Source organism: Cucurbita pepo, chromosome LG12 (assembly GCF_002806865.2).
Source record: "Cucurbita pepo subsp. pepo cultivar mu-cu-16 chromosome LG12, ASM280686v2, whole genome shotgun sequence".
NCBI lineage: Eukaryota > Viridiplantae > Streptophyta > Magnoliopsida > Cucurbitales > Cucurbitaceae > Cucurbita > Cucurbita pepo.
The window spans coordinates 6,857,623-6,885,295 of NC_036649.1; the positions used below are offsets into that span (position 1 = coordinate 6,857,623).

The window sequence follows — 27,673 nt, forward strand, 5'->3', positions numbered from 1 at the left end:
GTCTCAAGGAAACAAATAAAACAAATCATAAACCCAAGTGCATGCTAAGTTAGTTGTTTTAACTCTTCAGTGATGTCTAACGATCGCTCATTGGGCAAACCGAGTGGGTCATGTTGTTGGTGGATCATCATGAGAACGATGCTTCATCCATGGTCTAACTCTTTAGTGATGTATAACGCCCATTGTAGCGGGATCTTCCTATAAGGATGCTTCACTCTCATTCTTCGCCTCAAAAGTTAACACCCTTAGTTTCGTGAAGGAGATCCAAGTAGACTAAATATTTTTACTTTCTTTACACTTCCATAGGGCATGGATGTCGCCCTCAACCTTTCGATGACAAGTTGGACAATCGCTATAGGAAAAGAAATTTTGTCGGGTTGGAAGAGCCATGTGGCAAGCTCGTCTCATAAAAATCTTAAATTTTTTAGGATGTTACTTCATACCATCTTCCACGTGGGCACAATTTCTTGGTTTGTTGAGGGGAGAACACAGAAGGGATGTTTTACCATATCGTCCTCTATCTTCACTACTTGATAACTCGAGTATGACTCAATAGATCATTCCAAAAATTATTGGTTCAAGACTCCGGCCAAAGATGGTTTAACTATTTTATATATATATATACGTTGTGAGACAGTTCGGTCCATATCCGGTGTGGGCATTAGAGCATGGAGAGGACCTTTCCCTAGTACGAGAGGACTGGGAAGGACGCACCTTTAGTGTACCAGTTATCGTGCCCACAATAAACGCTGGGTAGCCAAGTGTGGATAATTGCTGAAAGCATCTAAGTAGTAAGCCTACCCCAAGATGAGTGCTCTCATATTCCGACTTCCCTAGAGCTTCCAGTACACAACCGAGACAACGATGGGTTCTCTATCCCTGTGGGGATTGAGCGACATAAGTTTTGAAAATTCAAGAGAAGTTATTGTAGATGAGCTAGTATGTGATGTATATATATATATATATATATATATATATATATATATATTATAGAAGCCCATAACAAGGCCCAATGGTATATAATTCTATCTTAAATGGTTCAAGTAAATTTAGTTGTGGATGGATGATTATTTGACGATCGAAGGCGTTTACAAAGCGTACCTAAGACGAACGATTTCTTCGAGCGAGTGAAAGAAAGATGATTAAGGAAGATCTTCAAAACCCAGTTGAAGGAGCTAAACATGAAGTACCTTTTTCAAGCTTGGAAGAAATGGTGTTTCTCACTCTCTTTTCTCTTCTAACTTTTTCGTTTTTAAGCTTTCGACTCTTGTTTTTATGTTGATTCTGTTTCTGTGTGTCTCTAATTTTTGCTTGAATTTCATTTTCTTTGGTAAATTATACTCTGAAATTTGCTTTCTGCTGAGTTCTTAGTTCTAGGGTTCTTCGATGTAATCGCTCTTTGCCGTTGCAGGGCTTTATGATTAGGATTTTCCCTTATTTAGGATGCATTTAGATTTGAAATTTGCTGCTTGTGGTGATGGTTTCTGCCTTTCGGAGTGTTTTCTGTCGGTATCTTTGGTTCCGCCGCTACTCCTCTGCATCACAGGGGAGGAGTAATGGCAATAATGCTTCAGGCCGTGATTTCAGGTACAAGATTCAGATGTTCATGGAGAAAGAAGTCTGATTATGTAATAAGGAATGAAGACGAGGGATTGATAGTTTCAAACTTAAGCTTTGGCCCGTAGATTGATCCTAGAACGAGGTCCATTTTCTGAAATAATTTGTTGTTTCTTCCATAGTTTTGCATAGAGAACTTGCCAATATTGTTTTGAATGATATACAAAAATCACCCATGCCCTGTCTTTACAAAACTAATGTTTCTCCAATGGCTGCAATTGTGATATTTCATGTTTTGTTCTATATCAGTTCTTGTTAGGAATCACGACTCTCCACAATGGTATGATATTGTCCACTTTGAGTATAAGCTCTCATGGCTTACGTGAGACTCAGGATTCTATTGAAGGGCATGGCTCTGATACCATGTTAGAAATTACCACTCTCCACAATGGTATGATGTTGTCTACTTTGAGTATAAGCTCTCATGGCTTTGCGGGCTTCCCCAAAAGGCCTCGTACCAATGGAGATAGTATTCCCCACTTATAAACCCATGATCATTCCCTAAATTAGCCAATGTGGGACTCACTCCCAATAATCCTCAACACAATCCTCAACCCTTCTTCCTACCTAAGAAGGGAGGAACACCAAGGAAGAATGATATTATGTTCGTAGCACCCACGGGCGAGGAGATCAGTAATAGAAAACAGCTTGAGCAGTACTTGAAATCGCATTCGGAAGACTTTGCAGTATCGGATTTTGATTGGAGTACTGGTGAAATACCCAGGAGATCTGCTAGGATTAGTGAGAAGGCAAAGCAACTCCACCACAGGAAGAGCCTCCAAGGCAACGAGTGAGATAATCTCCAATGAAGCAGAGAAAGGTATTGATTCATGCTGTATGAAACAGGAAAAGGCAGACGTTTGTAATATTGAGGAAAATGGGGCTGCTGGATAAGAGAATTGGCATCCTTTGGAACGATCACAGAAAAGGAAGACATACAAAGCACGACGGAAAACACGATATCGAGGCTTAGAACAGAAGGAACAAAAACGAAAGTGAGGTTACTATCTCCCCCTCCTGACTCCCTCGGACATCATCAGAACTTGCACTGCCAAATTGTAAGATCCCACATCAGTTGGAGAGGGGAACAGAAAATTCCTTATAAGGGTGCGGAAACCCCTCTCTAGACGTGTTTTAAAATCGTGAGACTAACGACGATATGTAATGGGCTTAAGCGGACAATATCTACTAGTGGTAAACATTCATTTTGGGGATTGCTGCTACTGCTCACTTAGTACTATTAGCTACTGAATAATCGTGGTAACTGTACACTTGATTTTTCCTTTCAGGGTCCCAGTCAGCTTTGCCATATGAACGTTTCGAGTATTATGATGTAGATACGAACACAATCCTAGTTACATCGTTCCACTGAGTTTGAGATGAAGATGTACAAGACCAAGGACAACATCTTTATTAGTATGTGAAAGCATTGTTTTGAGCTTGATTTGTTTTAAGAATATTGTGTTTCCATGAATGTAAGGAGATTTGATAGGTTGAACTTTCTCACCAACTCTTAGCTTCCACGAAATGGGAAAAACCTAAAAGAAAGAAAGAGGAGACTTAGGGAAGTCAACGGAAAATATAGCATTTAATTTAGTCACGATCTAATGATACAAAACTGTTTGTCACGTTACGAGCTGAACTTTCCTTTACCCGTTACAATCTAATGATACAAAATTGTCTGTCACGTTACGAGCTGAACTCTCCTTTACCCGTTACGATCCAATGATAGAGACGAATTTTCCTTAACACGTTATGATTTGATCCAATGATAGAGACGAATTCTCCTTAACACGTTACGATCTAATGGTACAAAACTGTTCGTCGTTACGAGACGAACTCTCCTTAACTTGTTACGATTCGATTCAATGGTACAATGTTGTCAGTCATGTTACGATTCGATGGTACAATGTTGTCAGTCATGTTACAATTCGATTCAATGGTACAATGTTGTCAGTCATGTTACAATTCGATTCAATGGTACAATGTTGTCAGTCATGTTACGATTCGATTCAATGGTACAATACTATCAGTCATGTTACGATTCGATTCAATGGTACAATACTGTCAGTCATGTTACGATTCGATTCAATGGTACAATACTGTCAGTCATGTTACGATTCAATGGTACAATGCTGTCAGTCATGTTACGATTCGATGGTACAATGTTGTCAGTCATGTTACGATTCGATGGTACAATACTTTACGATTCAATGGTACAATACTGTCAATCATGTTACGATTCAATAGTACAATACTGTGGTACAATACTGTGGTACAATACTGTGGTACAATACTGTGGTACAATACTGTGGTACAATACTGTGGTACAATACTGTGGTACAATACTGTGGTACAATACTGTGGTACAATACTGTGGTACAATACTGTGGTACAATACTGTGGTACAATACTGTGGTACAATACTGTGGTACAATACTGTGGTACAATACTGTGGTACAATACTGTGGTACAATACTGTGGTACAATACTGTGGTACAATACTGTGGTACAATACTGTGGTACAATACTGTGGTACAATACTGTGGTACAATACTGTGGTACAATACTGTGGTACAATACTGTGGTACAATACTGTGGTACAATACTGTGGTACAATACTTTTAGTCATGTTAAGATTCAATATCATATTACTAGACAAACTCTTTTTTAAAAGTTACGATCTAATGGTACAAGACTGTGGCAACCCTTTAAAAACTTCAACGATTTATAGAATTTGACTCACATAGCAGCTCAATCTAATAATAACTGCTTTTTAATAAGTCAAACTTATAATAACTATTTTTAACCAGTCAATGAATAATAACTATTTTTACTCACTAAATCAAGTTTAAAATAACTATTTTGACCACGTCAATAAATAACAACTGAAAATTTTAATAATAACTATTTTGAGTAAGTCAAGGTTATTGAGTCGGACCCATGAGAGAAGGGTGGAGTTTTGAACACGTTGGTGTGACAAATGGGAAAGGAAGAAAAGAAATGAAGGCAATTAATTGGGGTGTGGTCCCCTCCTCCTTTGTTTATATTCTTATCTTCCAAAACAAAAATCCAAGTTGTAACCAGTTTACTTTGACCGCCCCACCGGCTTCCTCCCCCCTTCCCCCTTCCCCGGCCGCCGCCGTCTCTCCTTTCCTCCTTTGCCCATTCTCCTCCTTCATACTTTTCCACACTTTATTCTCTATAAATTTCCATCCCTTTCTCCGTTTAACAATCAACAACAACAACACACACTGCTTCTTATATTATTAACTCACTTCAGCCATGCCCGCCGCCGCCGCCGCCCCTCTTCCTTTCCTTTTCTGTTTACTTGCGGTGCTTTTTCTTCAACATGCCACCGCTCAGACCACTCATGATGTTGGCGGCTCCACCGGTTGGACTGTTCCACCCAGCGGCGCTGCTTTCTACTCCGACTGGGCTGCCAAAAACACCTTCTCCGTCGGTGATTCACTCAGTAAGACCTCGATCAATTTTGCTTTTAGTTTCTTCAAAAGCCTTCGATGTATTTCTTACTTATAAATTCATGATTAACCCCTTAATTATCAATCCTCGAGAAAATTCATGACCATTCTCTTAATTACGAGATGTATTCTTGACTTACAAATCCATGATCAACTCAACCCCTTGATTAGTCGGCCTCGAGATGTATTCTTTACCTATAAATTCATGATCGACCCTTTAATTAGCCGACCTCGAGATGCCTCACTTATAAATCCATGATCGACCCTTGAATTAGCAGGCCTCGAGATGCCTCACTTATAAATCCATGATCGACCCTTGAATTAGCCGGCCTCGAGATGCCTTACTTATAAATCCATGATCGACCCTTGAATTATCCGGATCAACCCCTTAATTAGTCGGGCCTGGAGATGCCTCACTTATAAATCCATGATCGACCCTTGAATTAGCCGGCCTGGAGACCTCGAAACGTATTCCTTATCTCCTTATCTATAAATTCATGATCAACCCCTTAATCAGTCGGTCTCGAGATGTATAACTCATCTATAAATCCATGATCAACTCCTTAATTAGCTGACCTCGAGATGTATCCTGATCTATAAATCCATGATCAACAACCCGTAAATTAAACTACCGTTATATTAGTATTGAATTTGAATATAATTGGTTTTGTTTTGTTTTTGCAGGATTTGCCTTCACAACAGGATCGCACAGCGTACTAAAAGTATCATCAAAAGAATCGTTTGAGGGTTGTAAGTTTGAGAACGGCGACAGAGATATCATGACGACAGGTCCGGTGACGGTGGCGCTCAACAGCACGGGCATGCACTACTTTATTTGCACTATTGGCACACATTGTTCGCTTGGCCAAAAGGTAGCCATCAATGTCGGCGCCACCGCTGCCGGTGGTCCGATGTCACCCCCCGTGCCTGCCTCACAATCACCGCCGCCGTCGCCTTCCTCCGCCAATGCAGTGACGGCAACCCTTTATCTCACTTTCTCCGCCGTTGTGATGGCTCTCTTTTAGATTGCATTTTTCATAATGAAACGTCAGATTGTTTAGAGTCCACAGATAGTGAGGGATTCCATTTCTTTTGTCTTCCAATAAATTTGCTCATTTTTGTCCCTTTTTTTTTTTTTTTTTTTTTTTTTTTTTTTTNTTTTTTTTTTTTTTTTTTTATTATTTATAAATAAATTAAGAATTAATCTATTCAATTTTAAGAATTTAATATGCCAGATATGATAATTTAAAATTTTAATAAATAAATTAATTAATACTATCAATTTCACACCACATATAAATATTTTATAATTTATCATATAAAAACCTTTTTCAACCATTCTTCTGTATTAAAAACTATAATAATTTTTAAAGTTAGAGAATTCTGGTTGGCTTAAGCAATTTCTCAAATCTTTTCAAAACTCTCGAAATTTTTCTTTTGCAAGAACGAATAGGCTTAACTTACTTGATGCTGGGAAGTAAGAACGAATAGCGACGCAAGAACGAATAGGCTTAACTTACTTAACGAATAGGCTTAACTTACTTCACGAATAGGCTTAACTTACTTCACGAATAGGCTTAACTTACTTCACGAATAGGCTTAACTTACTTCACGAATAGGCTTAACTTACTTCACGAATAGGCTTAACTTACTTCACGAATAGGCTTAACTTACTTCACGAATAGGCTTAACTTACTTCACGAATAGGCTTAACTTACTTCACGAATAGGCTTAACTTACTTCACGAATAGGCTTAACTTACTTCACGAATAGGCTTAACTTACTTCACGAATAGGCTTAACTTACTTCACGAATAGGCTTAACTTACTTCACGAATAGGCTTAACTTACTTCACGAATAGGCTTAACTTACTTCACGAATAGGCTTAACTTACTTCACGAATAGGCTTAACTTACTTCACGAATAGGCTTAACTTACTTCATGCTGGAAAGTACTTGTTGCACTTACTTCACGAATAGGCTTAACTTACTTCAGGCTTAACTCTGGGGAGTAAGAACGAATAGGCACTCACTTGTTGCTGGGAAGTAAGTGTACGCAAGAACGAATAGACACTCGTTGCTGGGAAGTAGTAAGTGTATGCAAGAACGAATAGGCACTCGCAAGAACGAATAGACACAAGAATGAATAGGCTTAACTCACTGGAAAAGTGAGTGCTGCACAACAAATCAAAGTACCATGGTAACAAGTGGTCTAAATGAAATTAAAATTTTGTAATTAAATTTGACACAATTTGTGAGCCATATCAAAGATTTAAGCATATATTAGACGTATATTTATTTGTTTATTTATATTATTAGGAAATTTATTTTTGGAAACTCATTATAAATTGAAGATTAATATAAAGTTTGATTTACTTACTTTGCAATATGAATCCACTGATTTTTTTTCACATGATTTTTTATTCTTTCTTTTGTCATATATGTTCTTAAAAAAATCAAAGTCAATTTTGTAAACTCAAAAAATTGACCCATTTAATAACTATTTGACTTTTAATTAATTATTTTCTCACAGTTGATAGTCAAAATTTAAAACTATATATATATATATATATATATATTAATTTTAAAAAAATGGCTTGAATTATTCATTGGAAATTAAAAAAATAATATATGAGTGATGATATTGTAGTGATAATAATAACCATAGATATTTGTGTGGTGTTGAAAAAAGGAGTGGGCCCATATAATAAGTGGGTATCTTCTCATTATACATATGGGTGAAAACAAAACACCCATGCTTATAATTTATTGGTTTAATATCTAAACTTAATGGAGTTAGGTTACCCAATTCCATCAATCATAATTATCAATTTTCTAAATATTATTTTACCAAGTTCTTCAAATGCATTAAATAATAATAATAATAATAATATAAACATTTTTACACCAATTTTATAATTTAACCTAAATTACTCATGTTGTTTTACTAATTATTATCCGTGCGTTTCCATAATATGATACCCATACATACATACATACATACATGCCAAGAAGAAAGAGGGAAGGCGAATGCATATGATATGCACTGGTGGGCCCCTGGGGGCTTTTTCCATCAACGGGCAGAATTATTTCTAAAAGGAGAAAAATCCAAGAAGAAAATGAAAAAGGGTCTAATCCCCTGCGGTGGGATCCATTTCAGTACCGTCGTCGTCAAAACTGTCGCCGTTGATCTGATCAAGGATGAGCACCAACCCCATGGCGAAGGCCCCATCGAAGCCTGGCTTGAGGATGAGAGAGAAGACGTCCTTCCCAAGCACCACGTTAGTGGTAGCATCTACTTTGCGTTTAATCTCAGCCATTGGTTCCTTTGCCGCATTGAAGATCGTGCAGTTGCGGTTACCGAAACACCCCTCGATCTGGTACTCGTCGCCGGAACCCTTGAACACCTCCACCGTCATGCTAGACCGTCCGATTATCGACGACCGCCTCACGTTGAAGATTGGCTTCTGTCCTTCCGTTCTCTCACCTACGAAACCTTCCCACCGGTGATGTAAACTCGGCCTCTGTTTTTCATTTGTTTCTAGTTATTCATCGATTTTTCTGGTGCACTTACAGTTTAACTATGGAAATCGAAAATAAACGATGAAAACTGAATCACAAATGGCTTCGATTAAGCATGAGGATTAACCGAGCCAGATCTCTCCGCTCGATGCGCCTCAGTGAATCGCACTCCATTACTGTTCGCACTCGATTATTGTTGCAGTAAAGAAATCCAGAATCTCATTTCCGAGGCAACAAATTCAAAATCTAGCAACTAAAATCATGGAGTAACTCGCCGAGTGGAATCACAGAAATTAAAACCAGAAAACAACCAGAGTGAATCGCAGAGGAAAAGGAATCGGATCCAGAATCATCAATCTCAACAAGAACAGAGGAAACGATTCTAAAAACTACGGAATCGAGTAGAGATTCAAATAGGCAAAACAGAAACGAGAATGAAGGAGGAAATAAGCAAGAGGCATTAGTATTACCTTCCGGCGAACAGTGAGGAGGCACTTGCCTTGCGCGTCCATGAGAACGATTTCATCCTTCTCGCGCGCATCTGGACCGTAGGAATCGACTCTGAACACGAGCTCGCCCTTGCAATCATAGACAGTATAGCCATCGCCTGCAAAGAAGAGAGAGGTTTTCATCACAGTGAGATGTTTCTCCTCGTTATACACGAAGGTATCATCCACGATTACGCCTAATTCTTCCATCTTCTTCTGCAAGCCTAGAAGCTTCCTTTCTGCAACTGAACAACAGAGAATGTGAAAGAGCTTCAGTAATTGCAGGTCGTTAACTGGAAGGAGACGAAATTGAGAGCGACGAGATGAAGATGGGAAGAATTTATATTTTGGGCGGTGAGTTCTGGATCTCATGAAAATCAATACTAATAAATGGAATCTGATAATAATACAATTTTAAAAGACTTCTGCATATAAACAGTATTTTTCGTATAATTTGAATATTTTATTGATTAAAAATCTAAGATATTGTTCTTCTCCCTTGTCCACTCTGAGGATAAGCTTTGAAGGCTTTGTTTTGGGCTTCCAAAGACGTCTCACCCCAACAGAGAGAGTATTATTTGATTATAAACTTTCCTAAATTAGCTCATGTGGGACTTTCATCATCCAACACCTCCCCTCCAACAAAGTACGTCTCCCCTTAATCAAAGCTGACTCCTTTGGAGTCTTAGTCATTTTCTACTATGCCTTCGAGGAGGCTTGACTCCTTTTCTTTTGGAGTTCTTTGTTCGACATTTGAGGATTTACCAACCTATTGGCACGACTAAGTTGAGGGCATGACTTTGATACCATGTTAGACGAACACGACTCTCCACAATGATATGATATTGTTCAAACTTTGAGCATAAGCTCTCATGGCTTTGCTTTGAGCTTCCCCAAAAGGCATCACCGAAATGGAGAGAGCAACACTCTTAACATCATAATTTTTTTTTTAAGATCATGTCTGAATATTTTTTTTTAAATAAATTTTAAAAAATAACATAAATTTTTAATTTTTTTATTCTAAACCTAAATATTAATTTAAATATGATGTTTAATAGAGCCTTCAACTTTTAACTTCATGTCCTGTAAATATATAAATAAAAAAAATCTGTCTGATCTTAAACTTTTAATATAATATAATTATTTACGTTAAATATATTTAAAATTTTAAAAAGTATGTTATGTTGTTTCTTGAGCTATTATTTATTATATTTTGGTAGAGGGTAATGAAAAAATGAAATTATTATTGCTTTAATGCATTACCTTAAATAAAAAAAAAAAAAAAAATAAAATAACGTTGTTTTATTTATTTATTTATCTCTGAAAACTACATTTGGAAGGCGTGTAAAAATATGTTATAATAAATTATTTTATTTATTTATCTTTGATTTCCTTATACATAAAAAAAAAATATATTGGAAAATTTGTATAAAATTATTTACTATTAATAAATAAAACTCCATAATATTTGTAGGTTTATTATAGACAATAAATAAATTATTGCTTTTAATTTTCATATTATTAGAACGACATCGTTTTTTCATTGCAATTTCTAATTTTAATAAAAAAAATTAGAATTAACTTAAAATTAAAATTAATAAATATTTGTAATTTAACCTATTAATGTAATTATATAATGATTGAAATCTAAAAAGGTTAGGTTCTAGAAGATTTGAAAGCAAAATTTACCATTATAGCTTATGGCCCACTAAAAGGGTGATTATAACTTCTAAGTGTAAATTAGGTAAACTAATTATATTTATATTACTTTTTTTCTCGAACTTTTTGGTATATTTTTGTTTTATTTGAATGTTCGTGATTTAAGACATTAAATTAATCTCAATAATTATGGTTATTGGGTGATTCACGTTCAATAAAATTGTATTGATTTCGAGTATTAAAAAGTTAAATTTAATATTTTTAAATTATATTATTTAAAAATATTATTTTATGCAATTGTTGACTTGGAAAAAGAAAAATCATGTCAATTTTTAAAATTAATATTAAAAAATTTAGAGATAATTTATGAAAGGGGGACAGAACTTTTTGTCATATCATAAGTAATAATAATTTTTTGAATTTTTTTTATTTATATAATACTGTTTTTTTAAATTTCATGTGTATTTTTTAAAGACAGTATTAACGACAAGAATATTTTTTGTTTTTTATTAATGATTTTTTAAAAATAATAATAATAATTTTTTTTTTAATTTAAGATAGTATTGAGATTTATTAATATAACAACTAGAGAAATTGAATAAAGACATGATGTAACTGCCCACTTCTCTTTATGGATTTTTTTTTTTAAACGAGAGGTTTCTGCACTGTATAAGAACGTTTCATTTCTCTTCTAATCAATGTGAGATATCTCAATCCACCTTTTTTTAGGATCTCAGCGTTCTCGCTAGCACATCACTTGATGTCTAACTCAGACACCATTTGTAACAGCCCAAACCCACTGTTAATAGATATATCCATTTTGGCCTGTTATATATGGTGGTCAGCCTCATAGTCTTGAAATGTGTATACTCTTGAGAAGTTTCCACACTATGCTTTGTTTCCATGTCTAACCGATGTGGGATCTCACACATGAAAACATACTTTTAACGATCAAATTACCAAGAAATATAGCAACATCCATCAATACAAATTAGTCGTAGCTGTTCTTATCGGCCCAATTGTCAAATTCAAATATTGTAGTGACTATTAGAGTGAAAAAAAACAAAAATGTTCGGAAAATCTAAAAATCTCTGATAGGTGGTAATGATATGAAATCTAGATATTTTATGAACAAACTAGAAGAATGTGCATTAAAATTCAAATTTGCAACCAAATCGTGTCAATTTTCACAAAAAAATCAAGGGGTTTTGAAAGTGAAACAAGATATTTACGAAAGAATCGAAATTAACCCCAAAATTTGTGTTTATAAATCATTTCTTCCGTTCCCTTTTTTTAAAAATAAAATAAAAACCAACTCTTCATCTTCTCTGCTTTTTATCCGCTTCAATTCTGGCCTCAAATATCCCATTGAGCTTCATCTCTCTCTGAATCGAAGCTCTGAAGCTGTCGATAATGGCGGCAACGAACACACCCATCTATGCATCTTCCTTGCAAACTTCTCTCGCCATAAGAACCCAACGCAGAGGAGAATCATGCCCACAATCTACCCGATATCAGGGTAACTAAATTCCTAGTCTGCTACTTCTAATTCTTTTTGCTTCATTTGATTCCATGGATTCTTAGGTTAATGGGGAATTCGAATCCTACTTTCAACATTTACAGTTCAAGATTGGGGAATCTGATTCATGTTCTTTGTACTCATCTGAATTATTCAATGCAAAAATCGGCTATGCTTAGACCTCGAATAAGCGATTAATTGAATGATTCTTGTTTTCCCACTTTCTGTAGTGTACTTTTTAGAATATAATAGCAGCGATTGTTCAACGGATGTGTTAAACCCTAAACCACCATTGAACTCAAAAGCTTAATCTTATGGCTACTGTAAATTTGATCTGTTATCAATATTTGATGTTTCCCACACTTGCTGGATGTTCGGGAAATGACATTTGTAACTGCCTAAGTCCACCTCTAGTAGATATTGTCGTCTTTGGGCTTTCTCTTTCGGGCTTCCCCTCGAGACTTCAAAACGCGTCTACTAGGGGAGGTTTCCACGTCCTTATGAAGGGTGTTTTGTTCTCCACCCCAACAGACGTGGGATTTCACACATTACAGGAGTTCGAACATAGAATCACTTGCTATTGTAGTGTTTTCAAGTTCAAGAAGGGTTTTAATCGAAACTTGAATCAGAAGAGGAAGAAATCATTTTACATTCAGTTCCTTTACTACTTCTTGTGCAGGTTCTAGTTTCTTCGGTTCGTCGTTACCGCGAGGCATTTTGAAGAAGAAGGATGTCGGAATTAGGACGGTCGGGAAGGTGATTGCTGCTGTGGCTGTTGAAGCATCTCCAACAGAGGAAATGAAAGAGTATGAGTAAATCTATAATGTTTCACAGTTGAGTCTATGTGTGTAGCAGGCATTGAATGAGATAAATGATGAGAATGATCATATATTGTTCCGTTGTTCTTAGCATTTTGTTCATTGAAATCCGTTGGTTTAGTTATTGCAATCTTCTAAGGACTGATGATTTGAAGTTGTGGTGTTTTTGCAAACTGTTTGTCAGGATTAAACTTCCATCTTGGGCTTTGTTTGAGCTCGGACGGGCGCCGGTGTACTGGAAAACTGTGAATGGTCTACCTCCGACTTCAGTAAGGATAATAGCTCATGTAATTTGTTGGTTCTTGTTGGTTATAATCTGAGAAGGCTGCATTGGTTCTATGATTTGATAGGGTGAGAAGCTCAAGCTGTTCTATAATCCAGCTGCGACCAAGCTGGTTCCAAATGATGATTTTGGGATTGCTTTTAATGGTAATTCCCTGATATCCATTATTCTGTTATGATAGCTCAAGTCCGTGCCTTCATCGATTTTCTGTCGCGATACCATTAGATTCTGTAACAGCTTGAGCCCACAGCTAGTAGATATTGTCCTCTTTGGACTTTCCCTTCAAGGGAGAGGTTTTCATACCCTTGTAAGGATTATTTTGTTCCCCTCTCCAACCAATGTGGGATCTCACAATTCACCCCGCTTGGGGGCCGTTGGCACACCGCCCGGTGTCTAACTCTAATACCAATTGTAACAGCCCAAGCCCACCGTTAGCAGATATTGTCTTCGTTGGGCTTTCCCTTCCAAAGCTTCTCCTTCCAAGGCTTCCCCTCAAGGTTTTAAAACGAATCTGCTAGGAAGAGGTTTCCACACCCTTACAAGGAATGTTTCGTCCCCCTCTCCAAACATACTCCAACACAAGGAAAAGAACTAGATACTTGGATTAATTTCGAATCGTTACGAGTTTTTGTTGGCTTTAGATCATCACTACTAATGATTGAAGTCTGTAATGCTTTTGAGTTATATAGCAGGCTAGGAGGACTTGCATCAACTTCCCCATTTTCTTTGAAGCTGTAATATGAGCTGATTTTTTATTGATGAATTGAACACGATGGTGCAGGAGGCTTCAATCAGCCAATAATGTGTGGTGGGGAGCCAAGGGCAATGCTCAGGAAAGACCGAGGCAAAGCTGATGGACCGATATACACCATCCAAATATGTGTTCCGAAGCACGGTCGGTTGCACTGCGAGAACTGTAACTCACTTTATCCTCACTGTTTCGTTTTTCTTTGCCTCATTTACTTTCCTGGCCTTCCACAGCTATAAACTTGATCTTCTCATTCACGAACGGGGTCGATTGGGACGGTCCATACAGACTGCAGTTTCAAGTTCCCAAGCCTTGGCAAAACAAACCAATCGACTTTTTCAATCAGGTATAGGAAACGTTTCAAATAACATGTTGATCTCTACATTTTCGTGCCATAATTAGCGTTACGCAATAAGAATCCAATTCTCATGTCGGTAGGGTCTAGCCGAAGAGTTGAGCAAAGAAGGTGCGTGTGACAGAGCGATATTTCCCGATACAAACATTGTTATAACAAGATGTGCAATGATTGGTAATCTCAATGTAGAAGGGGTAAGGAAAATCTTTAGTATAGAACAGTTATAATCATCATTCTTGAAATTTAGGCTGCAACTAATGAGTTTGATACCCACAGGGCGACCGTTGTGAACTCGATCTTGTACTAGGCTGCACAGATCCTAGCTCGCATTTATTCAACCCATATGCCAATGTAGATGATGGATCTTGTCCAATCGACACAGATACTGAGGACTAGTTCGTTTCTCCTGCACCTCATTATGGTCGAATTCGAGTCATACTGAGGCATCGTAAAGATTTTTCTGTAATATAAGAAATCTCATTAGAGAGCGGTTTCTATGTTATTTTAGCCGAGCGTATCGCTGGCCACCCCCGTCAAGCAGGAAGCAACTTCACATGGTAGATGAAAAAACCCTTCCAGCTGTGTATAGTTTGTAAAAGAAAAAACATGGATACATAAATTCAAATTGATTGTTATACTGTTAGCGTACAACTACACATGATTCCCTACAGTGGAAGCTTCATAAGAGATTGCCATTTTTTCTCTTGTGAGAGGGAAGGGAGGAAAGAGTAAAAAGAAGCTATTAAAAGCTAAAATAATCGATAAGAATTTACAAAACTAGAATTTACAACCTCTTAGGATTTTGTGTTCTCTTCTTACGCTACACGTTACATCCATTACAGAGTCGTATTAGTACTACAAGGGTTCCTATTCTGAACTTGAAACCACGCATACACACGGGGTTTGTTTCATGTGTACATTCAAAACTTATGAACCTTGGAGTTATAATGAGTCCAGTGATTATAAAGATGATGCCACAAAATTTTCAAGTGAAAGTATCCTCACGATCTCCTTCAGCTGTTTCACCCTCCTCTAAGTTGCTGAACTCTAAGAAATGGGTAGGCCGGTGATCTTCGTGGTAGTATTCGCGTGGCGTTCCGAGCTTTACTCCATATTTCATGCCTGCTGTATGCTTCACCCCCATAAAGTTGTAGTTCCAAGGGCCATTATCAGGAACCTAAGAACAGAAGGCAATCGAGTATCAGTGTCGACTCCTCCACAAGAAACAAAAAGTATCCAAGAAAATTATACGAGGGAGAGACTTTACCATGTAGAAGCCAAAGAACCGATCACTGAGGAGCATCTGCACCTTCTCATAGTGAGTTGGGAGGTACCCATGTGGGTTGCTTCCAGTGTCCTTGTTTACACGTCCCCACTCGTATCCCGATGGGGTTAGCTTGTAGGCAGTTAGGGAGCAGGAACCGGGAGTAAAACTACAGGTCAAAATGATACATTTTTCGCCATCCCATTGTTTGTTGTTCTCCAAGACTTTAGCATGATTTGTGAGATCCTGCAAGAAATGGAACGAAAAGGCCAATCAATAAATAAAAGCTTATTTATAACACCTCGCCACCCCTTCTAATAAGATGGCTATTAAACATAAAAGATGACAAGTTGAGAATGGAAAAGATGAACGGAACCTGTGGTGACAACTGAGGAAGCTCATTTGGCTGTGTGTGCAACCATCCCAATGGCTCCAAATCATTCAAAAAGTCATGCTCAGGAAGCGTTGTAGGAAGATTAACTTGCTGATGTGTCCCCCACTGGGGTGGCATTACAATACAGCGTATTTCTTTAACCTGAGGATTATCTGGGGGGCTTATTCCATACAAATATCCAGCTATTTGAGTCCGTAGATCTGCTATGCAGATGAATTTCTTCAAGATATTCTTAGGCATGATGTAAGTGTATCCAGTTTCCTGTAAAACCATTGATTCAAAAGTCAACCGAAAAGAAGTAACAGTGAACTAACACGCTCTCGTTAAACAAAAGGAAGAAAGTACAATGTCAGTCCTCACCTTTATATCTTCTGAGTTAACGTAAATATGATTCACACGAAGATAGAGATTTGTGGCGGATATTGCTCTCACACGCCAATCAGTTTTGGATCCAAATGCAGCCTGCTCATATGGACTCGTTGTTGTGACGATGAGTTCATCACCATGCACATTTGTCGTTCTTGTTGTGACTGCCGTTAGTTGACTTGCTTCTTTGGCCTGAAAGAAATGGATTGGATTAGACGTAAAAATTGAACATAGAGAGAAACTGCAAGAACAAGAACACATCATCTTAATCAATAACATGGAATATAAAGTACCTGTTTCTCGATCTCAGCTATCTGTTGTCTTTGTTGGGAGGGTGGAGTTATCTCAGCTCCAAGTATGATATCACGAATCTCAGATTGTGTTAGGGCCGATGTGTTTACATTGTTCTTCTTAGCATAATCCGACAAGATAAGATCTCTTAATGCAACCTCAACCTATACATTGCAAAGAAAAGATGAAGCAATGAAGTCTAATACGGATGATAATCATAAAAGCATAAGAACCCATTCATTAAATAAATTGAAAGATTTAAGAATGAAATGGGTAGTATAGATCAAAATGAAATTACCTTCATCCATTGGTCATCAGTGAGAGAAGGCCAGATGTGGTGGGGTTCTGTAATAATTGTTTTGTCTGGCTTTAGCAACATTTTAGCCTTTTCATTATTGACATGAAGGGCACGCAAGATGAGAATTAGACGGGAAAATGCAGTATATGATGAGATACTCTTCAACCAATCATCATAAATATTGAAGAGGACCATCTGGGGCTCAGTAGCCTTCAAAATAAGATCACCAAATTTCTCTATCTTCAAGCACGCCTGGAATGGGAGTTGCAGCTCACTTCCTTTGATAACTATATTGGGAAAATCGAGCAAGTGAACCTCCAATGGATCAAGCATTCCTTTACGAGTCACAATAATTTGTTTGGGCTGTTCTTCAACTGGTAAAGATCGTACAAGAGCAGCAACTTCCTCCGCTGTTTTCCATTTGGCCAACTGACCAAGACGCTTCTGTCCAGCCCACACACTGGTATGGATAACCTGTAAAAGTCCAAGTAATAAGTTAACGAAAATAATTGGAATAAAAAAGAGAGACTTCCCTCTGAAGAGAACAGACCTTCAAAAATAGTTGCCCGGTCCTTGGGTTGAAAATAAAAATGGCACCATTGATGGGTTTGGTGGTAAGATTTCCTTCAAATGTCTTGTGAATAGTGACACGATACACATTAGTATCATCAACAAACCATATTATTTGATTGCTGAAGATCTCTCCATAGTTTTGCGATGATAAATATGGTTCTGTAGGCTCAGAAGAATATAACTGCAGACCTTTGCGTATACGCTCCCTCAGAACATACAAGGCTGGATTTGACTGTATAAGATCAAGGAATTAGTGACAAACATTTCAATAAGATTAACAAGACTGATAACCAAGAACACTACATACGAATAGTATACCTTCATGATCTTGTTCATTGCTTGAGCCAATAGTGGTTTTGATCCAGGAAACCAGTTTCCAAATGCAGAATGCAGGTTATATGCAAGATCCATCCCAATCATTACACCTGAAAATAATCCATGGTTGCTTAAGTTGTATAGAACATATCGAACATTAACACAAGGAAAGAAGCAAAAAAATCAAAATTTTACCAGTGGGAGATGGATATATAGACATATTGTCTGTAGTGTAGTCCATGAATTTGGCACGCGTGTAACGCTCAATATCGTGAGAATCATAATCCCCCCAACGAAGCTGCACATCAATCCAGTACTTATTACTTGGTTTTTGATCAAAAACATCCTTGGATTCTGCCACAAGACTAGGCTTTGACATTGGCCATCTATGGGCAGCAAAGAGTAGAATATCAGCACAAGAGCTGTTCATTTTGTAACTTTTCCTAGGATGGATTGTTTCTTTCTGCACAGTTTCAATTTCCAAAGCATCCAACTCCTGATCCAGAACTTGACACAGATCCATAACAATACTCTCATGGATCTTCTGCCACAAATGAGCTCGGAAAATCTGAATGAGGGAGATTTTCAAAGTCGGGATCTTTCCATGCATGAAGATTCCAGTCAGATCTAATTGCACTTGAAATCCCACATAAACATTTGCCCTGTTTATGGTAGGTGACCACCAAAGAGTAAATCTACGGTTAGGAATCTGGTTAAGACCTGATCTCTGTGCATTCGTCAGCTTTTTGTACTTCATAGATTCTTCAAAACCAGAGGCCTTCTCCCAGAAGAGACCCTCCCAAGTCGGGAAGCTGAAATCAGAAAAAGAAAACTGAGCCACATACTCCATTGATGAAATCAACAATTATTCAATTATTACAAATCCTTTCAAATGAAATATGTGTTAACCATCAGTATCTTTCATCAGTCTTTTATATCAAGACTAAAAATATCATTGTGCAGCAAATTTATGGTCTAATACAGTTAATGAAGGAATCTGAAGTACCACAATAGGCATTTACAGCATTAAGGTACTCTAAAACGAAGAGTATAAAACTTACTATGTTCCTTTGAATAACGTGTGCTCAAGAATCCCCTCAACACCTCCAAGTGCTTGAATGACATCTGTTCTATAGTTGTTCAGATTCCACAATTTCCCATCATGTCTTTGGTGCGTCCACCAGAAAGGATTTTGTTTTAAGACCTGGTATTGTTTAAAATCTGTACGGACCCTCCAACCTTTGTCATATGCCAAAGTGTGGCGATCTTTTTGAAATAAAGTATTAATTCGTGGTATTCCCCTGTCCCAAGAATCCTACATAACACCATCAACATGAGAATTAAAATGCTTATCGCCCTTCATGACTATATTCTTTTTATTCAGTAAGAATCTAATCCAAGACTCACTCAAATGATTTCTAACCCAAAAAAAAAAAAAAAAGCATAATGGGAAACAGAGAAGAAATAGAAATTACTTCCAAATCTTCAAGTGTCAAACGCCTATTTTGAGCCTGAGCTTCTTGCCTCTTCAGAGCATATTCAGCCCAAACACGTTGTGAATCTATGAACTCACTTTCCCAAGGCTGTATAAGAATTGACAAGTTCATCAAATGTAAGCCAATGATGAAGAACATTATTATCCACTCAGCATATCACTACATGGGAAATGAAAATCACCTGTATATATCGGTAAAGGTTAGGGATAAGCTGATCCTCTTCGTGGCTCATTCCACTCCTAAAATGGGTTACACCAACATCAGTCTGCTGGCTGTACCGAAGATCACTTTGTGGGATCAATATGTGACCCATAGATAACATACCAAGGCCTCCAATTTCCTTGGGAGTATAGAAAATAACTGGAGGAAACCTGGAACAATAACAAAGTTCATAAAATTTCTCATTTTCATCTTCAATATAAAACAACGCAGCAAATAGAAAATTATTTCACCTGCTGGGCATCTTTGAATTCAACCCAATCTTAATACGAGTTTGAATTTTATTTTCACACTTCACCAGCAAATCAAGCAGTTCTTGTGTGTGAACAGTTGCCTCACGGAAGTAAGTCATAAGACCTATCACAAAGAGAGAGAGAAAAGGAACATCGAAGTCAATTTACACTGAGTTGAAGAATCAATGAACATGTTAACATCACCCTCCACAACCCCCAACCAGAAAAGAAACGATGGTCAAAGATGTACCAATCAGAGCAGTATTCCATTTGTTAACAATTTTGGTAAATGTTGTGGACCCTGAAGACATAAGAATCTGCCTAACACGATTTTCGAACACCTTCATGTGTTCGTCATCAACCCTTAAGAAGGCTACAGCAGTCCTTTCTTTTGTCTGTTCATTCTGCAAATTCCAGACTCCGTCTTTCGTGTTGCTGAATGCTTCTTGAGTCATCCTAATCTTGGGAAGTATCCGTACTTCAAACCCACACCTACCGTGAAAAAGAGAAATAGAAATAAATAGAGAGCACTAATGAGACGAGACAAGATGTAATTTGAAATGCTGAAAATTGTAAGCTTCCAGTCATTAATCTTGGTGGATAGTAGTACTCAATAAAATATTTAGGGAGCAGCAAAGAATGAAAAGTTGAAACACAGAATAAATTCAAAATAGGAGACGTATAAATGCAAAGAGAGGTAAAAGAACAAAATAAGAGATGCCTACATGCTGAAAAGCAGGTTAGGATTGTCCTTGCTATAAACAGAGACAAAGCTGTTCTCCCATTCCAAAGTTGTGATACTGCGAGGAAGACGATTCTTCATATCCCAGAAAACACTTCTTCCAAGATTAACTGAACACAAGAGGGGGAAATTCATTAACTAAATAATATGTATGTGTATATGTATATATGAGAAATATGGGGAAGATAATGCTTCCTATTGATAACGACCAAGGATATCATAAACTAAATACTTGGGGAAGAGGTGTACCATCATGCTTCATGAGCCTCATTCTTGCGTCTCTTGGCCAGCATTTCTTGTTGTTATATCCAACCATATTCTCATTGTTTGGATCGGGGTGCTCAGTGAGATATCTCTGAATAAGTTCTCGAGCGTCTTCATGAGGAAAGCGGAATAAGATATGTACTTTGTCTATATAACGAGAATATAACCGAATTGGATGCCGCGTCTCCACCTCTGTGTCCCAATAAGTAATAAATTCATTTGGCATCTGTGGTGGGCCAGCAATTTCACTGGCTCGGGTCAAACCAAGAAGCAACAGATCAAGCACAAGTCCATAATATTGAACAACAAATGAAGCAAACTGAAGACCACGTATCAATCCATATGAATTTGTGTGGCTCATATCTTTGTAAGACAGGACAACGTTATTCTTTGCAGTGACATAATCAGCAATATTATGGTCAAGAACCAAACGAAGAAGCCTGCACATATTCAAGAAAACAGGATTGAGTATATAGTTCATGAAGTTGGAACTTCCTTTGAACTCAACAGTCAACAACGCAGAACTGAAGGAGCACTTACCTATTCAACATTGTTAAATCTATCTTCTCAAAGAACTTCTCAAACTTTGTCTGAAGCATCACAACGCATTGTCCGTCACTTGTGTCCCATATACCTTGTAGATTGTTAATACCCTGACACCACTTATAGACCAAAAGAGGTGGTGGTTCTGAATCTGCAGGCTTAATCCAATTGGGAAACAAATGCCGCTTGTCACCTTCATACCATAGATACTGGTCAAGATATGCATCTGTAATCTTCTCAAGAGGCTCAATCTCATAAACCGGTATGAGATAACTGTATAGATCCATAAACTCTATACCAACCTGCAAAAGTACCATATTAGTACACGTTGAACACAGGTGATAGATGTTCATAATCAGTTAATCATTAATGCAAATAAGAGAAGACATGAAGACTTGCCTCTTTGAAGGCACGTTGTGTTAGCAGATGACGCTTAATACGAGATAGCGCTTCATGTGGGTTATCATAAGCTTGCTCAATGAGACCTAATTCCTCCCGCTGGAGTTGGTTTAACCTCACAGCCACACTGTAGGATTCCTTTAACCTCTCTAAGGCAAGGATCAGTAATTTTGTGTCATGCTTGTAAGACAGTGGAGGGAAAGGAATAGGAGAGAACTTTCTTGACTCCAACCAATGCACAGTCGTTGAGTAAATGGCAACTGCTTCTTCAGGTGTGACATATGGACCATCTTTCAAATAATTATGTTGTCGTTCCTGAAAGGTGAGAAAGGAAACTAAGAACGCTGGTAATTGTAATATCTTAGAAGGCCATAGCGAAGGTCGAGCAAACAATTTACACAGCAGAAACATTACTCTAACCAATAGGACAAGTACATAACAAAACGAGGACAATTAAGAAGAGAAAAAACCTGCTCAGCCTTGAGCCACAGACGTGTAAGTCTTCCAAGATTCTTCCTACAAACAGTCTTATCAACTGTAGCACCTCTTCTTATACGTTCACGATTGTAATGAGCAACATTTGTCCACCAATCAGCTTTTGACTTGACATAACGAAGAATCATATTTTCAATAGGAACTGGCAAACCAGGAACCTGAAGAAAACCCCAAAGTACAATGAATATCTATATGGAGGAAACATGGGAAAGAGCCAGAAGACAGAGTGCAAGAGCAGATGAGTACCTTCCAAGGAATATTTGCTTTCCAACATCGCCATGCCTCACTTAGGTGCTGGAGGATAGTTCGAGCTTTATTTTGCTTGATGCCCTCTGCAGAAACATTATATGTAATTAGTTAAGGGTTAGAAAAAAGTGGTTGAATGCTCAGAAATTAATAGAGAAACACACACTGAAGAGACAAAAATATGAATTTGAAGTTGGTACCAGGCATAGCATCAAGAACATCATGCATGACAGCAGCTCGCAGTTCCAAATCAAAATGACTTTCAACACGCTGTTTAGTGACAGTCTTTGCTACTCCCTTTGAATGTCTTCCTTCAAATTGCCGAGCAAGCAAATTTCCTAGCCATCGTTCAAGAAGAGGAACTATACCACGGAGGAAAAATAACCAGACTCTCCACATCGGTGCCCAAAATCCACATCCTGGCCCTTTTCCCACTGGACCAGTATTGAAGCGATAGTATATCAAGTGCTTCAAATCTTTACACATTCTAATTTGACGCATAAGTCGGTACTTGTACCTGTACATTCCAGTGAGCTGTCCAACATGTGAAAATATATACTGTAGGCCATCAGCCAATTGAAATGCATCAACATTACCCAGACGAAACTGAACATTAGCATCAACAACAAGCTTTGTCAACCGCAATATTTCACGACAGAGGTGAAAAGCATTTCCAAACCGTGACTTCTTACGTTCTTTGGTGGTTAGGGTCTTTACTGGCTTCAGATTGAAGTTATAATCAAGGTGAAGATAGTTCAAATTTTTTCTATGAATCAATAAGTTCAGCATGTTGTACCCCTGCTTACAGACTTGCAGACCAGCTTCAACCCAATCAAGTTCGGTTGTCTGGAAAAATTTGGTTGCTTGAAGTGACCGGAATAAATGCTTCTTTTTCTGAGCTTTGGGTGGTCTATGATGCAGCTCATTCAACACAAAGCATTTCAACAACTTCTGATAGCTAACCCTAACCTTAACAGGATATGATGGAGGACTGCACACAATACAATCAGAAGAACTCAGAAATTTTAAAGGACTAAAACAAGTTAGTGAAATTTACAAAAAGAGAAGAGTCCTACCAGTGTTCCTTGTACCACTCTGAAACCAGGGGAATATCTTCAGCCCGACGTGTTCTACCAGATCTCATGTTAAAAGGGCGTGGAGCAAACAGAAGAGAGATGCCAGCAGCTGTGGTGTCTGTATAAAGTTGAGTGTCCTTCAAAAAAGGTTCAACCCCCTCTGGCAATTCAAAATCATCATCATCTTCATCATCATAAGTTCTCTTTTCACGGCGATCTTTATTGGTGCTGGTTATTGGATGTATTAAAGGATCATAGTAAAATGCTGGTAAGTCCGGATCTTCAGTCTTGATGTACATAATCATAGGAGTGTGATATAACCCAAGCTTCACTTTTCTTGGCCTGTTGTTATAAAGGTGAGGAAATGCTATCCGATACTCCGTTCTAAGAGGTGACCGTATTATGAGTTTGTTGATGTCATTAAACTCATTCCAGTCTTCATCACCCTTCTCCATGTCACGATACAATGGCTCAAACTTTGGTCCACCTAAAGAAGCATCATGGATTACATGAGTTATGGAAAAAGAAAACATCAAGCTAAGGAAATGCCTAACAGAATCCTATCTTAGTGACTACAAACCAAAGCTATAGATTCCACAGAAACTTCAATGAATAGTGTGATACTGTCCAATAAAACGGTTAAAAGTTCATCCAACAGCTCCAAACATTTCAAGTGAGATCAAGACAACCTTCTTTAACATTAGATATTCATATCTGCATGTGTGTTTTGATGCCACAGAATCTTCTATGAATAAAGTGATACTATACAATGGAACAGTCGACAGTTCAGTCAACAGCTCCAAACATTCAAGTGATCAAGGCAACCTTCCTCGGCATTATGTGTGTGTGCGTCTGCATGATTTCATATTTGTATAAATATAATACTAGAAGAAATGATAATGAAAAGGCATACCTGGTATGCACATGTTTAATGCTTTCGCTGTAAAAAAAGACTCCATATCAAACAAGTAGAAATAGTTGCGATCAATTAAATCAGAGAGTAACTGTCCAGCTAGCCGATGAAGAGTAGCCATGATTGGAAGGGAAAGATGCCATTTCCGGTAACTTGGACCATTGATAAGCTTTGTTTTAACAAGAGGCTTGTGGTCATAGAACCAGGTGTAAACAGCAGAATCCTCCTCCTCATCCAACTCTAACTGAATTGGTTCCAAAGGATCAACATCCAGCAAATTATCGGCATAATCTAGAGGAGGTTCCTCATCATCAAATGGTGGGAAACGCATCCTCTTGAAATGCCGACGATCTCTCTTCTCTCTTCTCATCATAATCCACATGCTTCCCCACTGTATTAAAAAAAAAAAAAACAAAAAAAAAAACAAAGAAAAGAGGTCAATCACAAATAGTATTGCTACTAGCACAACATGATAATTATCATCCTAATTGTACTCGAAAGGTTCATATACAACATTAGTCACTGCAGTAATAATCTGGCAAAAAAGGAGAAAGAAAAATACCTGAGCCAAATATATAGGTTCAACCACCCATGGTATTTCATTAACAAATGTGATTGCCCCGGTAATATGATATAGAACCTTTACATCACGGACCTGTAATTGGAAGCTATTACGTTTAACAATCAAAAGAACAAGAAGAAATATAGTTCCAAAACAACACAAAACAGGAAGGCAAAGGATACCTGTTCCCAGGGCATTGGCATATTTTCAAGCAGCTTGTAAACTGCATGTGGAACAAACTTTAGGGCACCAAGATAAACACGTTTATCATGACGATATTTTTTTGAGGACATGTCCCCATGATCTCTGCCAAAGTGAAGATAAAAATTAGATACAATATGAATACCCAGCATACTACCAAACCATTTACAGTTAAATTGTTTAGCGATAACAACAGAAGCTTCTTTTATTCTACTTTATTGTGAAACAAAATAAAGGAGTCTCGATAGTGAAACAAATTACATACATCAAAAAGTAAAACCCCAAGGAGCAATAGGAACAACAAAAATAAGTGAATCCCAATAATACCCCAAGAAACCTTAACCTCGTGAGGCATTAGAGGTTCTTTGATACCTTTCCAACTAAATTTCCCTAACACTACAAAACAGCACCACAACCACAGCATCAAATAAGGTTTTTCTTCTCTTCGGAGGGCAGCAACAGAACCCTATGGAAACTAAAATTATAGTTTCATGTTGAAAACAAAGAAGATATATCACATATTGTAATATTCATATGAAGATTGAACATTGAACAGCATGAAGCGTGAATTCTTCAGTAGTTCGTCAAACTAATCTAACAAGCAGTATGGTAAATTTAAGATTTCGATTTGCTTGTTTCTAGTAATATACACTTCATTAAGAAGAAAAAAATAAAAATCATCTACACAATGGTTAAGCGTAATCGACTCCTTGAAGCAATAAAGAAATGAAAGTATCATAATAAGAGGCATAAGAATTCTTCCCTCGAAGCAGTTAACGCACAAAGAACAACTCTGAATTTTTTAAAAAAGTATCTTTAAATTTCAAAGACATTCGAAGTTACGGACTTGGAAGAAAGTTACATGTGTTGAAGATCTTCAAAAACTTGCCGACGAAGTGGATTTCAATACCAAAAAATAAGCAAGAAACTATACATTGGAGTCGTGGAAACAAGAAGAATCAAGTCCAATTATCGAAACTAAAAGACTAACAAACCGACTTATCTAATACTCTGAAAATTTTCAGCAAAGCTAAGTTAATTCGAATATTTCACTAGCTCGTCCAAACAAACATCAAGAGGAAAAACAAGAAATAGAGATGCGTCAGTTATCACGTTGAAAGAAAGAAGATAAAGATTCAAATATTCAGAACAGTTTATATAAACAAAACTCACCTAATGATCTTCCTCACATGTTCGCGGGGCATATCCTCCTTCTGGGTCTCAACAAATCCAAACTTCCTTTTATCACTGTACCGCTTCGAATTCAGCTGCTGCCATTTCCTAGCTTTCTCCTCGAGCTTGGCCTCGGCCTCAGCAGGAGAAGGCAACACCGTGTACGAAGGCTGTGCAGCAGGCGGTGGCGGAATAGAAGAGCCACCAGTACCCGGCGGTGCAATCTGTCCATTGTTCCACATCTTGAGTCGCCAAGCTAAATCTAACCTAACAATTAAGACCTCGAAACTCCAAACTCCAGATCGGTTCCAGAGATGAAAACTCTATACAAGACGAACTGGTAAGAGGAAGAAGCTCGGAGCTTCTTCAATGGCGGTTTCTAGGGCTTTAGGGTGTTAAGCTGCCTTGCCCACTCAGTGGAAGCGCGGCTAATGGGTGAGGGAAATAAATGAGAAGGGACTAAAATGGAGGCAAATGGGTCTCGGATCCTGTTAAATGACGAACCGACCCTTGAGTTTGTCGGCTTTTTACAATGGGCCTAATGATTATAATCTTGTGGGCTTCCGCATTTCTAAAAAAAAGCCCAGCCCATTAAAAATGAAATGGAAAGTAAAAGCTTGCGGTGAGCGTGGATCGAACACGCGACCTTCAGATCTTCAGTCTGACGCTCTCCCAACTGAGCTATCCCCGCAATTGTGTCGTAGATCTGGTAAATACTTAACCGACCCTTGAGTTTGCTTTGTACAATGGGCCTAATGATATAATCATGTGGGCTTCCGCATTTCTAGAAAAAAGCCCAGCCCATTAAAAATAAAAACATGCGGTGAGCGTGGATCGAACACGCGACCTTCAGATCTTCAGTCTGACGCTCTCCCAACTGAGCTATCCCCGCAATTGCTTCTTGTTGGCTTCCGCGTTTCTTAAAAGAAAAACCCAGCCCATTAAAAATGAAATGGAAAATAAAGCACACGATCTTCAGTCTAATGCTCTCTCAATTGAACTATTCCCACAATTGGAATTTGAATCTGGTAAATGACAAAGCAACCCAATTGAACTATTCCCACAATTGGAATTTGAATTTGGTAAATGATAAAACGACCCTAGAATTTTTCAACTTTAA

The 27,673-nt window shown here is 37.8% G+C and overlaps 4 protein-coding genes, 1 long non-coding RNA gene and 2 other non-coding genes across 7 annotated transcripts; 3 read left to right on the plus strand and 4 right to left on the minus strand.

Annotated features, from left to right (window-relative positions):
• Window positions 1-1,017: 1,017 nt before the first annotated feature.
• Window positions 1,018-3,185, plus strand: LOC111806570. Its single transcript, XR_002816826.1, has 2 exons — window positions 1,018-1,702; window positions 2,907-3,185. It is a non-coding gene; the product is annotated as an uncharacterized LOC111806570 (long non-coding RNA).
• A 1,539-nt stretch (window positions 3,186-4,724) lies between these two features.
• Window positions 4,725-6,224, plus strand: LOC111806572 (cucumber peeling cupredoxin-like). Its single transcript, XM_023691941.1, has 2 exons — window positions 4,725-5,092; window positions 5,784-6,224. The coding sequence occupies exons 1-2, from the start codon at window positions 4,903-4,905 to the stop codon at window positions 6,122-6,124; spliced, it is 531 nt and encodes a 176-aa protein (XP_023547709.1). The 5' UTR covers window positions 4,725-4,902; the 3' UTR covers window positions 6,125-6,224.
• A 1,785-nt stretch (window positions 6,225-8,009) lies between these two features.
• On the minus strand, window positions 8,010-9,506 carry LOC111806573 (protein LURP-one-related 5-like). The gene is made up of 2 exons (XM_023691942.1): window positions 9,091-9,506; window positions 8,010-8,622 (listed from the first exon to the last, which is right to left on the minus strand). Exons 1-2 carry the CDS (start codon window positions 9,478-9,480, stop codon window positions 8,230-8,232), a joined length of 783 nt encoding a protein of 260 aa, XP_023547710.1. The 5' UTR covers window positions 9,481-9,506; the 3' UTR covers window positions 8,010-8,229.
• A 2,548-nt stretch (window positions 9,507-12,054) lies between these two features.
• On the plus strand, window positions 12,055-15,144 carry LOC111806952. Its single transcript, XM_023692499.1, has 8 exons — window positions 12,055-12,286; window positions 12,966-13,092; window positions 13,289-13,373; window positions 13,455-13,533; window positions 14,169-14,282; window positions 14,369-14,481; window positions 14,574-14,684; window positions 14,767-15,144. The coding sequence occupies exons 1-8, from the start codon at window positions 12,181-12,183 to the stop codon at window positions 14,884-14,886; spliced, it is 855 nt and encodes a 284-aa protein (XP_023548267.1). The 5' UTR covers window positions 12,055-12,180; the 3' UTR covers window positions 14,887-15,144.
• Window positions 15,145-15,230: 86 nt separating this feature from the next.
• LOC111806951 (pre-mRNA-processing-splicing factor 8A) lies at window positions 15,231-27,000 on the minus strand. Its single transcript, XM_023692498.1, has 26 exons — window positions 26,554-27,000; window positions 25,362-25,485; window positions 25,180-25,272; window positions 24,618-25,008; window positions 23,705-24,191; window positions 22,829-23,619; window positions 22,629-22,714; window positions 22,358-22,540; window positions 21,888-22,202; window positions 21,486-21,790; window positions 20,931-21,385; window positions 20,665-20,791; window positions 20,190-20,431; window positions 19,940-20,063; window positions 19,669-19,858; window positions 19,467-19,574; window positions 19,053-19,306; window positions 18,187-18,803; window positions 17,995-18,101; window positions 17,654-17,908; window positions 17,104-17,577; window positions 16,808-16,969; window positions 16,509-16,706; window positions 16,131-16,409; window positions 15,758-16,000; window positions 15,231-15,667 (listed from the first exon to the last, which is right to left on the minus strand). Exons 1-26 carry the CDS (start codon window positions 26,793-26,795, stop codon window positions 15,476-15,478), a joined length of 7,044 nt encoding a protein of 2,347 aa, XP_023548266.1. The 5' UTR covers window positions 26,796-27,000; the 3' UTR covers window positions 15,231-15,475.
• A 171-nt stretch (window positions 27,001-27,171) lies between these two features.
• TRNAF-GAA lies at window positions 27,172-27,244 on the minus strand. Its single transcript has one exon. It is a non-coding gene; the product is annotated as a tRNA-Phe (tRNA).
• A 128-nt stretch (window positions 27,245-27,372) lies between these two features.
• Window positions 27,373-27,445, minus strand: TRNAF-GAA. Its single transcript has one exon. It is a non-coding gene; the product is annotated as a tRNA-Phe (tRNA).
• Between the last annotated feature and the right edge of the window lie 228 nt (window positions 27,446-27,673).

Excerpts from the sequence above, each read along its gene's own strand:
- LOC111806952 (XM_023692499.1), top strand. The coding sequence starts at position 12,181 with ATGGCGGCAACGAACACACCCATCTATGCATCTTCCTTGCAAACTTCT. Across the intron at positions 14,283-14,368 it reads AATATGTGTTCCGAAGCACG|CTATAAACTTGATCTTCTCA; the intron begins GTCGGTTGCACT and ends GGCCTTCCACAG. Across the intron at positions 14,685-14,766 it reads GTAATCTCAATGTAGAAGGG|GGCGACCGTTGTGAACTCGA; the intron begins GTAAGGAAAATC and ends TGATACCCACAG.
- LOC111806951 (XM_023692498.1), bottom strand. The coding sequence starts at position 26,795 with ATGTGGAACAATGGACAGATTGCACCGCCGGGTACTGGTGGCTCTTCT. Across the intron at positions 20,432-20,664 it reads CCTAACCTGCTTTTCAGCAT|GTGTGGGTTTGAAGTACGGA; the intron begins GTAGGCATCTCT and ends TTTTCACGGTAG. Across the intron at positions 18,804-19,052 it reads ACGTTATTCAAAGGAACATA|CTTCCCGACTTGGGAGGGTC; the intron begins GTAAGTTTTATA and ends TTCTGATTTCAG.
- LOC111806573 (XM_023691942.1), bottom strand. The coding sequence starts at position 9,480 with ATGAGATCCAGAACTCACCGCCCAAAATATAAATTCTTCCCATCTTCA. Across the intron at positions 8,623-9,090 it reads TCCTCACTGTTCGCCGGAAG|AGGCCGAGTTTACATCACCG; the intron begins GTAATACTAATG and ends AATGAAAAACAG.
- LOC111806572 (XM_023691941.1), top strand. The coding sequence starts at position 4,903 with ATGCCCGCCGCCGCCGCCGCCCCTCTTCCTTTCCTTTTCTGTTTACTT. Across the intron at positions 5,093-5,783 it reads CTCCGTCGGTGATTCACTCA|GATTTGCCTTCACAACAGGA; the intron begins GTAAGACCTCGA and ends TTGTTTTTGCAG.